General features: G+C 37.2%; 1 protein-coding gene across 1 annotated transcript; it reads right to left on the bottom strand.

Annotated features, from left to right (window-relative positions):
- Positions 1–488: 488 nt before the first annotated feature.
- LOC149173323 (putative LRR receptor-like serine/threonine-protein kinase At3g47570) lies at positions 489–1,918 on the bottom strand. Its single transcript, XM_089426660.1, has 3 exons — positions 1,052–1,918; positions 704–866; positions 489–601 (listed from the first exon to the last, which is right to left on the bottom strand). The coding sequence occupies exons 1-3, from the start codon at positions 1,916–1,918 to the stop codon at positions 489–491; spliced, it is 1,143 nt and encodes a 380-aa protein (XP_089282786.1).
- Between the last annotated feature and the right edge of the window lie 11,387 nt (positions 1,919–13,305).

The following is a 13,305-nucleotide window of genomic DNA, read 5'->3' as shown; positions in this document are numbered from 1 at the left end:
TCAAAAATTGACATGCATGGAGAAGCAGAGGGAAATAATACTAATAAACAAGTTGCATCACTAAAGAGGGGAAAAAAACTTAAACAACATGGAACTAATGAAAATGGACTCAAATTACTAAATGGTTTAGTGACCCAATCACTACTTTTCTACAACACTTTAAAATGTAGAAGAACTTTGGCCTTCGCTAATGTTGTTGCAAGTTGTACTTTCATCACCTAATAAATATGTGAAATCTGATTGGGATTTTGGAATGCCAATAGTGCCTAGAAAAGTGTCCCTGATGGATTGCAATGCGCCCACAATGTCCATCATAGTAGGTCGTGCTTCAGGAGAATCTTTTGTGCAACATAAACCCACATTTATGGATTGACTAAGGCAATTGAGATCCTTATCTTCTTGAGTGCTTTTACTAGTCCTCAATAAACTCTTGTCCACCACTTCCCCTAATTGATATTGAAAATTGCTACCCACCTATTTTTGTAAGTTCATTCCTTCCACAAGGTGTGGGTTGGCTTCTTTCCAGTGAGCATCTCCAATAACACTATTCCATAACTATAAACATCACCTTTTGTTGTGACATGTCCACCCAATCCATATTCTGCATTCAAACATGCTCATCATAAGGTTTCAAATTCAAATTTTTTAATACAAATATAAAACTCATAACATTGTGTAACATGCCATTTAGTTCAAATAATACCTGGAGGAATGTAGCCAACAGATCCCTTAAGTGCAAGTGTAGAGGTGAAAGTTGAATCTTCATCATTTGCAAGGCATATGGTTGCAACCCCAAAGTCTATTACATATGTTGTCATATCTTCCCCAAGAAGCACATTGTTTGGTTTCAAATCACAATGGATCACCTGCATGAAACAATGGTGGTGGAGATACACCATGCCTTGGGCAATGTCTATTGCTATATTCAACCTTTGAATCAATGTCAAGCCACTTTCCACTTCACCATCGGAATATAACCACTTTTCTAAGCTCCCGTTTAGCATAAATGGAAATATCAAAGCTTTCATTTGGAGGTTACCACTCTAATTACATTTTGGTGCTTAACTGCACCCAAAACTTTGTACTCCTTTTCAAAACTTTTGTTAGCTCCTTCATTTTCCAGATTGAAAAGTTTTATGGCAACCATCATGCCATCATTCAAAACCCCTTTGTACATTGTCCCAAAAGTACCCACTCCTAACAAGTTAGCATCACTAAATCCATTTGTTGCAGTGATGAGCTCTCCATAGGAAATTCTTCGGTGCCCCACATTTAAGGATGCCCCAACCTCTATAGGAATATTCCTCTTGTGATATAGTCTACACAAGATTCCTATAACTAAACACAATACAATAGTGACTACAATTGCAACAATAGATATGACAACTTTTTTCATATGAGAAAGAATTTTATGTCTATGAGTAGGGCATAGCGACAGATTTACCCAAGGTCCACAGAGACTAGGATTTCCCATAAATGATGTGGCACCAATCTTTTTGAAAACTCCACCTTTTGGGACTTCTCCTGACAAGTTGTTGAAAGAGAAATTCAATCGGCTGAGCATTTTGAGATTTGCCAATGTTGTGGGTATTCCACCTGACAAATTGTTGGAGGAGAAATCCATGTCCTGAAGACTTTGAAGTTCATCGAATGACACTGGAATCATACCTTCAAGTGCATTCCAAGAAAGATTTAGGTATTCTAGTTCTTTGCAGCTTGCAAGCCCACTTGGAATATTACCAATTAGCCGATTTGCAGAAATATCTATAGCCTGAAGCATATCCATCTTTCTTAATTCCAAAGGCAAGCGACCCTCTAATAAATTGTTTGAAAGATTGAAATAGAAAGCTAAATTTGCAAGACTTGCAATTGTTGGAGGTATCTCCCCACTTAGCTTGTTGTATGAAAGGTCTAGCATTAATAAGTTCACACATTTCCCTACATTCTTGGGTATTCTATCTGATAATTGGTTCATATGAAAATCTAGATATCTTAGTTGCTGGAGGCTAGTAATAAAATCAGGGATCTTTCGAGAGAGATTATTTTCAGAAATCTATGAGCCCTAAGCTTTTGAGTTGCCCCATTTCTATTGGAATGGTTCCTTGTAAATTGTTTCCATTCATATATAACCTCTCCAACCTTTGAAGCATTTTAAGTGAACTTGGAATTGCCCCCGTAAAAGAATTATACTGTAAACAAAGAAACGTTAAACGTGTCAAATTTCCAATCAGTGCGTTTCCCCAACTAATGCATTTGTGCCCACGTTTAGGGAATCTAATCCTTTGGAGAGGCAGCCTATAGAAAAGGGCAAACGTCCCGTGAGATGATTGTAGCTTAAATCTAGTTCTCGTAGGGTAGAACAGTTGGTTAGCATAGAACCCCTATCTAGTTTAATCCCACCCACTAATTCATCATAAACTATTGTTGTTGTGTTATTTTTAAATAATGGAGTTAATGGTCATGAGCTTTTTTAAATCCATCCATGCTTCCTAGAGCATTCCTCGGCTTGTTACTTTTAAATAATGAAGTTGATAGTGGTTATACCTTTCTAAACTCACCTTCAAACTTTACATCGTCCAATGGAGAATAGGAAAACTTTATCTCGATATTTCGGTTGGCTAAATTTCAGAGAATTTTAGGGTTTAAACTTTATATTGTAAAATGGAGAATGGTAAAAAATTGTAAAGATATTTTGGTGGGTTAATTTAGAGAATTTTAGGGTTTAAATTATTTGAAGTTATGTTTTCCTAAATTAATAGGAATAAGAAATTATTATTTTTTAATATTAATTTGTTTAATATATAATTTTGAGTGATTGCAGACTTATATGGTTAATCATATTGTTAGAGATTTATGGACTAACATTGTGTGATATGTGTAATGTTTGTTAGAGATTTCTGGACGGTTAATCATATTGTTAGAGATTTATGGACTAACATTGTGTAATATGTGTGATATGTGTAACGTTTGTTAGAGATTTCTGGACTAATATTGTGTAATATGTGTGATTTGTCTAACGTTTCCATGGTGACTCCATCCATCATTAGAGACCACAAAGAGTCATATTACACAGTGTTAGTCCAAAACTCTCTAACAACAAATAATATTGTTGTAGATGATTTTTGCTAATAAAGATGTAAACTTCCATCATTAGAGACCATAAAGAGTCACATTGCACATATTACACAGTGTTAGTCTAGAACTCTCTAACAACAAATATTTTTGTTGTAGATGATTTTTGCTAATAAAGATGTAACCTTGAATGTAAACCTGTGCCTTAATGAAAACTGATATTCTTTCACTGCAATTATTCTTTAACAATGGGTTTGCTATGTAGTGTAAATTTTGTCTGTATCAATAATGTTTTTTTTGGAGAATGTACATATCCAAAAACCTTGTGAAATATTGATAATAAAGACCATCCTCATGATTGACCTTGAAGGATTTTCATTGTATTCACCTTCTATATAAGTCGTGATCCAAACAAGGATTTTGATCTGATATAATATGCTCAACAATTAAAAAAAATAAATTAATAAGAAAAAATAATTTTATGTTGGAAACTAAATTTGTAACATTATTAGTTTTAATTTTTTTAATCTTAGGAAACATTTTAATTTCAAAGGAAAATGTTAGTAAATGGTCTTATCATGTTCATTGAGTAACGTAGCTAGGTCTTAATGTTGTAGGAGGAATTTAGACTCATGAAAAGGTACAACTCCTCAAGTCATGTCCAATGGATCATTGACGTTTGTAAAAAAGAAAAACACACTTAAACCAAATGAATGAATGGTGTCGAGGTTAAATTTTTAAATAGAAAAAAAATTAACAAATAATAATGGGGAAACATTGATTGTATGTATATAATGGTGCAATGAAAATAGGTGGAACATAACCATTAGCCGCCGAGATTTTTAAAACTATTTTCCAGTTAAATGAAACAGTTCGCCAATTTTCGAGGGCAAGGGAATTCCAACCCCAACCTCCGCCGTCTCAGAGGACTCCACCACCGTTGAGCCACGGGGCTCATCATTGGTGGCTCTGCCCTTCAATTGGTACTTAAACTCACAGCGCGCAAATGCATGGAGGGAGGATTCGGCCCAGAAACCGAGTAATAGTATTATTTTATTGCAGGGCAGTGAAACCTTGATTTGCAGGTCAGAAGCGAAACCATGATGAAATGCATTCCGAGACAGAGAATCTTTTGTAGAGAATATTCCTTGATGCCTGAAAGATTCCCTGGGGAGGTAAATTTTCATTTTGTCAGAATGATATGAAGTTTAGAGTCATTTAACTAGAATTTCGCAGGGAACGCGATGGTGAAATAAAAATACCATCTGAGCAGTAGATTTTCATATTCCCAGCAGAGCAGAGTCTTTGAAGAATCTTGAGGGAATCTTCCAGATACCTTGGACGCTGAAATTCGCCAGAGTTAGAATGCAACCAACTTTATACTCAAAAATCTCAGAATCTCGCAAGGATCATGATGGCAAGATCATATTTGTGATCTGAGTTGCAGATCTCCAGTTAACCTAGAGAACATAATCTTTGGAGAATCACGGGGAATCTAAAAGATTCCTACAGGCCCAAATTTTGATGGTGTCAAAATTCAACAAATGGATAGTCGATTTTACACCTCTCGATGACAGAAATTCAGTGGTGCAGTCATTTTTTGCAGATGAGCCTTCCATTTTTCGGTCAACTTCAGAGCTGCAGGTATATGAATCAATCATGTCATGTTTTCCTTCATAATTGCTGAGATGATGTATTATGTTTTGAGATCCTTGTTTGATGTTATGTTGTGGGATCGATTTTTCCGCATTATGTGAGATGTATTTAGCTTGTCATGATATGTATTGTTGTGGAGATCCCTATGTAACTATGTTGAAGGGATACTCATTGCCACATTGTGTGAGATCGTGTTAAGTGTTATGCTGAGAGGAAGCCTTCTTGAGTGAAAATTCCTGTAAGCGGAACTTCTCGTGGAGAGACAAGCCAATCTTGTTTGAGGGAATATGACCTTGCTATGACAAAGTGTTGTCCATGTACATCATCATCATTTTCAACATTATATGAAGCGACCCCTACCATCTTGACACCAGGCCCGGAGACGAAGTCCACACTGTAGAAATTCTGCAAATTCTCTACAAATCTTGCTCTAAGACTGTGTAGAAAATCTGACTGTAGATTAACCTGATAATGCAATATACCAAAGCAAAATACTATAATCTACTTCTACTATCAATTTTATCTGCGGAAGCTTAAAGATTGAGCACGATCCGAGCTGAACACATATAGCCAAAAGAAGAAGAATCAATGCACATGAAACACAGAAAATACTTAGGGGAAAGGCTCAACTAAAAACCCCACTATCTGTATTATCATACAAGGTGGAAATACATCAGAATTATACAAATCCTTAGCTCTCACAACTAGCCAGCTCTTAGTACAATCCTCCTGGATGCTCACAGGCAATCAAAGCTTCTCACAAGCCTTCTCCTATGCCCTCCAAGCTCCTATTTCCTTGCGCAGTTACCTCTGGGATGATCTCCTTCACCCAGTGTAACACTGCTCTCACGCACTACTCTAACACACTGTCAGAACTGCGCAATCCTCAAGGAACCTTCCCTTGACTCAAGGAAAATTTTAAGAACCCCCCCTAAATTTATAAATATAATAAATGGGCGAATCTCCATGGTATATAAGAAAAATGGAAGGCGATTTTATCAATAATATAATATGTATATATAATTTTTTGGCGAATCTCTCACCAGGCATGGCGAATATTTTACTCAATTATAAAATCTTGTAAGATCTTGGCGAGTCTTTCACTAAATAATAAAACTTGTAAAGTCCTAGTGAATCTTAGCATTGTGAACTCTTAGAGAAGAGTAAAAATGGATCTATGCTGGTTTAATCCCCCCATTTAAATAGGCCACAGGTGAATACCATGGGTCAATACCATGTGCCATTTTGGTGAATACCATGGGTCAATACCATGTGCCATTTTTATTTTTATTAATTCTAATATTAGGGTTAATAATGGTTTTTTGCATGGTATTAATAGCAATCTAGTCCATGGTATTTGTCCCATAGTATTTTCCCCATAGGTTTCACCTAAATATAACCCATTTCTTGAGTGTTCGTAAATATAAGGTGAATTATGGAGTAAATATAAAAAAATGTTTTATTTGTTTACCATACCTCTAGTTTATTTATATTTTTATTAATTTACCATACCTCTGTTACAAATATGGTATTTGGCCCATAGGATTCACTTAAATAAAACCTCTTTCTTGAGCCTTCATAAATAGAACGAGGGTTATGGACTAAATATAAAAAGAGGTTTTATTTATTTACCATACGTCTAGTTTATTTATTTACCATACCTTTTGAGTAAGTATAAAAAGACGTTTTATTTATTTACCGTACCTCCACTTTACTTATATTTTTATTTGTTTACACCAGGTGACTTATGGAGTAAATATAAAAAATGTTTTATTTATTTACCATACCTCTCATTTATTTATATTTTTATTAATTTACCATACCTCTTTTATAAATATGGTATTTGGCCCATAGGATTCACTTAAATAAAACCTATTCTTGAAAATGGGCGAATGGATTCACTTAAATAAAACCTATTCTTGAAAATGGGCGAATGGAAGGTTGTAACTCCTAATTTCAAGGGCTAAATTTACCTTTTTTACCCTCTCCCTTAAAATAAGGTGGGCTATTTGAGGTGATTTGTAAAAATGTACTATGATACAAAATATTCGCCCACTAAAAATTTAAAACCCCTTAATTTCGCCAAAGGGGCGAACATTCGCCCCTAAAATTATCCTTGCCTTGACTGCATGGATGAATTTCCTTTATAGGAAGATACATGCAACTGATAGTAACATGTCCTTGATATTTAGCTCAACTGGGTCTTTCTCAGAATAGACATGCATGAGTTTCTGATGAGGGAATCTTCAGTTATCTGGAGTACACTGGTTGAGTGCATGCATGCATCAACTGATTGATAACTCACAATTAGTTCCTCAAACAGTTTGGAATTAATTTATCTGGACTTAACTCAGTAAACTGAGCTAACTAATTACAACTCAAATATAACTCAATCCTATCTCCTTAATTAAGGGATAACTGTTGCATGACTTCAGAAAGACTTCTAACTTGAATTTCTCCAACTAATCCATAATGAATTAATTAATTATTTCCAAGCAGCTGGTGAGACTAAATTCGAATTTTAATTCACAATTTTAATTCAAGGACAAATTAAAATTGGAATTTCTGGATTCTATTTTTATCATTTCTTGTTGTTATTTTCAACACACACTGGACAAACTCCGTTATCAAATGTGTCGTGTTCATGATTTGTTGATCATTGTCATGTTTCCTCTTGTTTAAGCATGCACATATGTTCTTTTATTCTCTTTAAAATGCAATTCTAACAACATCACAGAAGTAAAAGATCTTGGATGATTCCGGTAGCTGAAGGAACCCAGATCAAGTTTGGTATCAGAGCGGTCTTCTCGCTGATGTGAATTGCGAGCGTGAACAATGATTGAACGTGCAGTAATGGAGGATGACAAAGACATGTATGAGGCCATGCTCAGGATGTCCAAAATGGTGGACATGTTGTATGAATCTTATGAGAGACAAGAGAAAGAAAGAGCAGAGAATGATGCTCCATCCACACCTTCTAGTGTACATTCATTGCCTTCATCATCTTCTCATCATTCAAATGAGGAGATCAACCATAGTCTTCAAGAAGATAACACTGAATTGAAGATGCTTCTATGAGAAGAGAAAGAGGAGAAGCATCAATTGCAGCTTCAGTTGCAAGCTGCAGAGGCAACCTTGGAAGAATTGAAGCGAAATGACTGAAGCCTTCAAGCAAAGGATGCTGAATTAAGGAGGCTTCTACAAGAAGAGAAAGAGGAGAAGCAGAGACTACAACTTCAACTACAAGCCCCGAAAGATGCCTTGGAGGAGCTGAAGCGCAACAAAGGATTAGAAAATCCCTCATCACCTATTTTGAAATCGACATCTAAGAGACCTCGATTCAAAGGTTTGGGATACACTGAAGGAGAATGCTCAAAGGTGTCATATGCTTCCGAGACATTGTTGAAATTGTCAAGGAAAGAGAATGATGGGAATACATCACCATCATCCCACGACAGTGTACATTGCAGAGAAAGAGATGATGCAAGCTCTCATCACCATAATGGTACCAGAGACAACTAGGAAAGTTATAACAAGTCTCAGTATTCTAATGTTCATTTCGATTACAATCATGTTGTTAATAATGAACGTAATTCATGGCAACAAAAAAAATGTAGTTTTTGTGGTTTACATAACCATGTGATTGTTGAACGCTGGAAGAGAATGGCAACACGAAAGAGGATGAAGCGTGAAAGGACTTCTCCACAGCAAGGAAAGAAACATGTTAGGAAGATCTCGAGGAAGAAGAGTCATTGTAGTCATTGCAACAGAGGTGGTCATCAAAGAGCCATGTGTTGGAGGCTCCATCTAGAGCAACGTCGCAAGGACAAAACACTCGTGCAGAAACCAGTCAGTGAAAATGTTCAACAAGAAAATCCACCACATTCATCATGGTTCACTTTGTTGAGTAAGAAATGGTTTTTCTAGATTGGGTAGCTTGTCATGGCCTTATTTTTGTAAATCATGTGTTGCAGTTTATATTGTAAAAGTGATGATGTGTTTTCCATCACTTGTTGAAGCAACAATGATATTTTGGCCTTATTTTCATAGCTAGGGTATTATTTCTATTTTGATGTAAACTTGACCACATAGTATGTTATAGATCTAACCCAGAAATATATGATAATAGAAATAAACCCAAGAAATAACCAGATCTGAATATAGATAGAAATGTTTCTTTATTGATATCAAACCCTTAAGGTAGGGAAACACCATACATTCACTCCTTAAGGAAGGAGAACACTCCACAAGCCATATGCCTGTTCATACAATATTCCTTGACATCTCTCAATGTGGAGTCTCTAGCCTCTATATAGGCCTCATACATACAATACCATGGTCATTACCATTGTTCCCTCAATACCATCTATCTAATACCATGGGCTTATTACATTATTGCTAACTACTTGTGTTCCCTTACATGATACAGGTTAACCACCTTATTTATTACTATTGCCCATCCCATTATTATTCCATTGGGTACCTCCCTTTGTACCCCATATTATCCCCCCTAGGTATACTACATTCCACCCCCCTTAACATGTTTCGTCCTCGAAACATGGGAAGAACACAAATAATAAGATATACTCAAAAGAGTGGTCCACTGGTACCATGCACGTGCATCTAGCCATCCAAGAGAAAGGTGAATCCTTGATCCAGCTGGTGCCTCGCTTGCTTGAGATGGAAGTTGACTGTGGCGGCTCCTCTGTGTTGATGTGTAGTAGGTGGATCGTCGTTCCTCTCTATCTATCATGTGGGGGTTGTTGTTCTTGTGGCTAATTCATTGCCATCTTGTTGGTTGTTTTCTTGTGGGGTGATGTGGGTGGTGATATGCTGAAGTTTTAACCAACAGTGGAGCCTGAGTGGTATCTGGTACATGCCTGCTATTGTTTCTTATCTTCCAATATTACTTCAACCACTGAGTCCTCATCTGATGTATCAGTACCTGTAACCTTTTCTGCTTCAACCTCTATTTGTGTTTGATTGTCGATCATCAAAGGCTCATCATCTGATGTGTAAGTGTCATTAGAGCTTTGTGCTTCTGCCTCCATAGTCTCTGCTTGGGTCTTAATGGAAATATCCTGCAATGTAATTTTCTTCTTTTTATACCAAAGCTTCAGGAATTTCTTCTGCACATTAATATTGACAGTACCCACAGATTCCATCCAAGGATATCCTAAAACAACATCCATGTTATCCATATCTGAAGTGTAAAAATCACAATGCAACACATACTTATCCATTGAAAGCTTCAAATCTTTATAAACTTGCACATCCTCATCATTAACCTGTGTGTTTTCAATGTGTTTTGCTGGCACTTGCAATTTTTTTGCCAAATTGACATTTATGAGATTTTTCTTGCAACTAGGATTTATAGACACAATGATCTTCTCCTTCTGAATCAATCCATGAACCTGCAATAAGGAGATACCAGCAGAAAATAACCCTTTAGGTTTCTTGGTTTCCTTCTTTCCTGTAAAAATAAAATCTTTGCTAGGTTGTGTGCCTGTCTGTGTGAGCTTAGTAAGAGGACCCACAAAATTAGATTTATGGTCAAAGTGGTCACAAATAGATTTTGCGAACATCTGCCAAGTAGTTGTCCTTGGATGGCATTTTTGATGACACTGCCACCATTGCCATCTTTCGTGGTCCAAGTACATGATTCCCACACTCAGCTGAGTCGCATCATCTATGATGTGATTCAATGTGAAATATTTCTACAAGTCCCTCGAATTCTGATCTAGGCCCGCCATCACAAAAAAATTTGGCGAAAATTTGAAATGGCCACAATTCAGTCAATATTGCTTAGAATCCCTATTATGACCTGTTTTCGGAAATGGAACAACCATTCTGCATCATCCCATGTGATATAAATCCCGATCTAGGCACTGAAATTTCATATCCGCGCTGCAACTGTCCCGTCGTCACCAAAAAATTTCTGAAAAAAACGATGATTTTAAATCAGCGATATCTCCCTCATCCGGACTCCGATTCGACTGATTTTTTTTAACTTGGGTATTTTTCACAAACAATCTAGATCTAGAATTAGATTCTTCAGATTGTGCACCAGAACATACAGATCTGCGTCGCAAACCCGTCGACCCAAAAAAATGTTTGCAACTCAACTGATTTTTAAATCATCAATATCCCCCTCATCTGGACTCCGATTCGGCCGATTTTTTTTTAACTGGAGAATTTTTTCATCAACAACCCAGATCTGTAATTAGATTTTGCATTTTTTGCCCCAAATCATACAGATCTGATCTGCAAATTCGCCACCCCGAAAAATGTTTGCAACACCACTGATTTTTAGATCAGCGATATCTCCTTCATCCGGACTCCGATTTGGCCGATTTTTTTTTGAACTTGGGTATTTTTTCACAAAGAATCTAGATCTGCAATTAGATTTTGCAGATTTTGCCCCAAAACGTACAAATCTGATCTGAAAACTCACCGCCCCAGAAAGTTCCTGCAAAAAAAAAAAAAAAAATCTCCACTTTTGCCTAAGAAAGTGCTCTGATACCACTTGTTATAGATCTAACCCAGAAATATATGATAATAGAAATAAACCCAAGAAATAACCAGATCTGAATATAGATAGAAATGTTTCTTTATTGATATCAAACCCTTAAGGTAGGGCAACACCATACATTCACTCCTTAAGGAAGGAGAACACTCCACAAGCCATATGCCTGTTCATACAATATCCTTGACATCTCTCAATGTGGAGTCTCTAGCCTCTATATAGGCCTCATACATACAATACCATGGGTCATTACCATGGTTCCCTCAATACCATCTATCTAATACCATGGGCTTATTACATTATTGCTAACTACTTGTGGTCCCTTACATGATACGAGTTAACCACCTTATTTATTACTATTGCCCATCCCATTATTATTCCATTGGGTACCTCCCTTTGTACCCCATATTATCCCCCCTAGGTATACTACATAGTATGTGTTATAAACTCATGGAAAGTATGGGATGACTTGGGTCATTTATTGGTCATGTATTTGAGCATGTAATTTTCAAAAGATTGTGTTATAGGTTTGCAGAGGATGCAAGTGTTGGATCATTGCTTATGGCTCTGAAGAACAAAGGTGAAGGAGAAGGAAGGGTAACATATCATGACACTTGTGGTGCAGACAATCTATAAAGTTGCAGATTATTGTCATGCTTTTGGAGTACCAAAACCTCCTCAGTGGAGAGGATTGATCCAGGTGGCTCCAGACACATGCAGAAGTCCAAGAGGGCTCAGAAATGGTCAAAATTCAAAGTGGTCAGATTGCTCTTGAACCAACACCAAATCGAAGTGCTCATCGCTCTGATTCCAACGGTGTGAACGACACTCAAATCCGATCTTGTATGGAGAAGATAGGGCTAGTCAAAGTTCATAGTTGACTTGGCCAAGTGGCAGGGTTAATGGACCTACAAATTTCACCGGCAGTGGTCGCCGAAATCGGGCCAATGAAATGGCGAAATTGTGGGATGGTTGGTTTGCCTAATAACCCCTAAATCAGAAAAAATCAATTAGGTTGCTTTTAAAAAAACAAAATAATATTTAAAAAAGGGGGTGGCGGGCTCTTACCCCCGCCACCACCGCATGGATACACACCGCATATATTAATAGAAACCAAAAGATATGGTTGGGGGGCGGACCACCCCCGGCGGACCTACCAGCCCCGATGGAACCACCATAACAAAAAACATTGGGACAGGGCCACGTGGAGTGGACCCCGCCCACCAACTAATGCCATATACGTACGCTGACCACTCGTGCAATGAAAACAGGTGGAACGGAACCATTAGATGCCAAGAATTTTAAAACTATTTTCCATTTAAATGAAACAATTCGCCAATTTTAGAGGGTGGGGAATTTGAACCCCAACCTCCATTGTCTCAGAGGACTCCACCACCGTTGAGCCACGGGGCTCAGCATTAGTGGCTTCGCCCTTGAATTGGTACTTAAACTCACAACGCGCAGATGCACAAAGGGAGGAGCCAATGCGGAAACCGAGTAATAGTATTATTTTATTGCATGGTAGCGGAACCATGATTTGTAGTCCAAAGGCGGAACCATGATGACACACATTCTGAGATAGAGAATCTTTTGCAGAGAATATTCCTCGATACCTGAAACATTCCCTGGGAGGTAAAATTTCATTTTGTCAGAATGATATGAAGTTTACAGCCATTTTAACTAGAATTTTGCAGGGAACGCGATGGTGAAATCAAAATCACCATCTGAGGAGCAGATTTGCAGATTCCCAGCAGATAAGAATCTTTGAAGAATCTTGGGGGAATCTTCCAGATTCCTTGGAGGTTGAAATTCGCCAGAGTTAGAATGCAGCCAACTTTATACTCAAAAGTCTAAGAATATCGCAAGGATAATGATGGCGAGATCATATTTGTGGTCTGAGTTGCAGATCTACAGTTAGCCTAGAGAACATAATCTTTGGAGAATCACGGGGAATCTGTTATGCATAAATATATAGGAGATAATGTAAAATACTGCATTATTTTACATTATTTCCTATATATTTATTCATAACAGAATCTAAAAGATTCCTA

Source organism: Pinus tabuliformis, chromosome 4_2, assembly GCF_031772625.1.
Source record: "Pinus tabuliformis cultivar Carrire ecotype Pingquan chromosome 4_2, CPIR1, whole genome shotgun sequence".
Taxonomy (NCBI): domain Eukaryota; kingdom Viridiplantae; phylum Streptophyta; class Pinopsida; order Pinales; family Pinaceae; genus Pinus; species Pinus tabuliformis.
The sequence above is the reverse complement of the archived record's forward strand: the minus strand, read 5'-3'. Positions and strand labels throughout refer to the sequence as shown.

Excerpts from the sequence above, each read along its gene's own strand:
- LOC149173323 (XM_089426660.1), bottom strand. The coding sequence starts at position 1,918 with ATGCTAGACCTTTCATACAACAAGCTAAGTGGGGAGATACCTCCAACA. Across the intron at positions 867-1,051 it reads GTGCAGTTAAGCACCAAAAT|GTGATCCATTGTGATTTGAA; the intron begins GTAATTAGAGTG and ends TGTTTCATGCAG. Across the intron at positions 602-703 it reads TGTTGGCTACATTCCTCCAG|AATATGGATTGGGTGGACAT; the intron begins GTATTATTTGAA and ends GTTTGAATGCAG.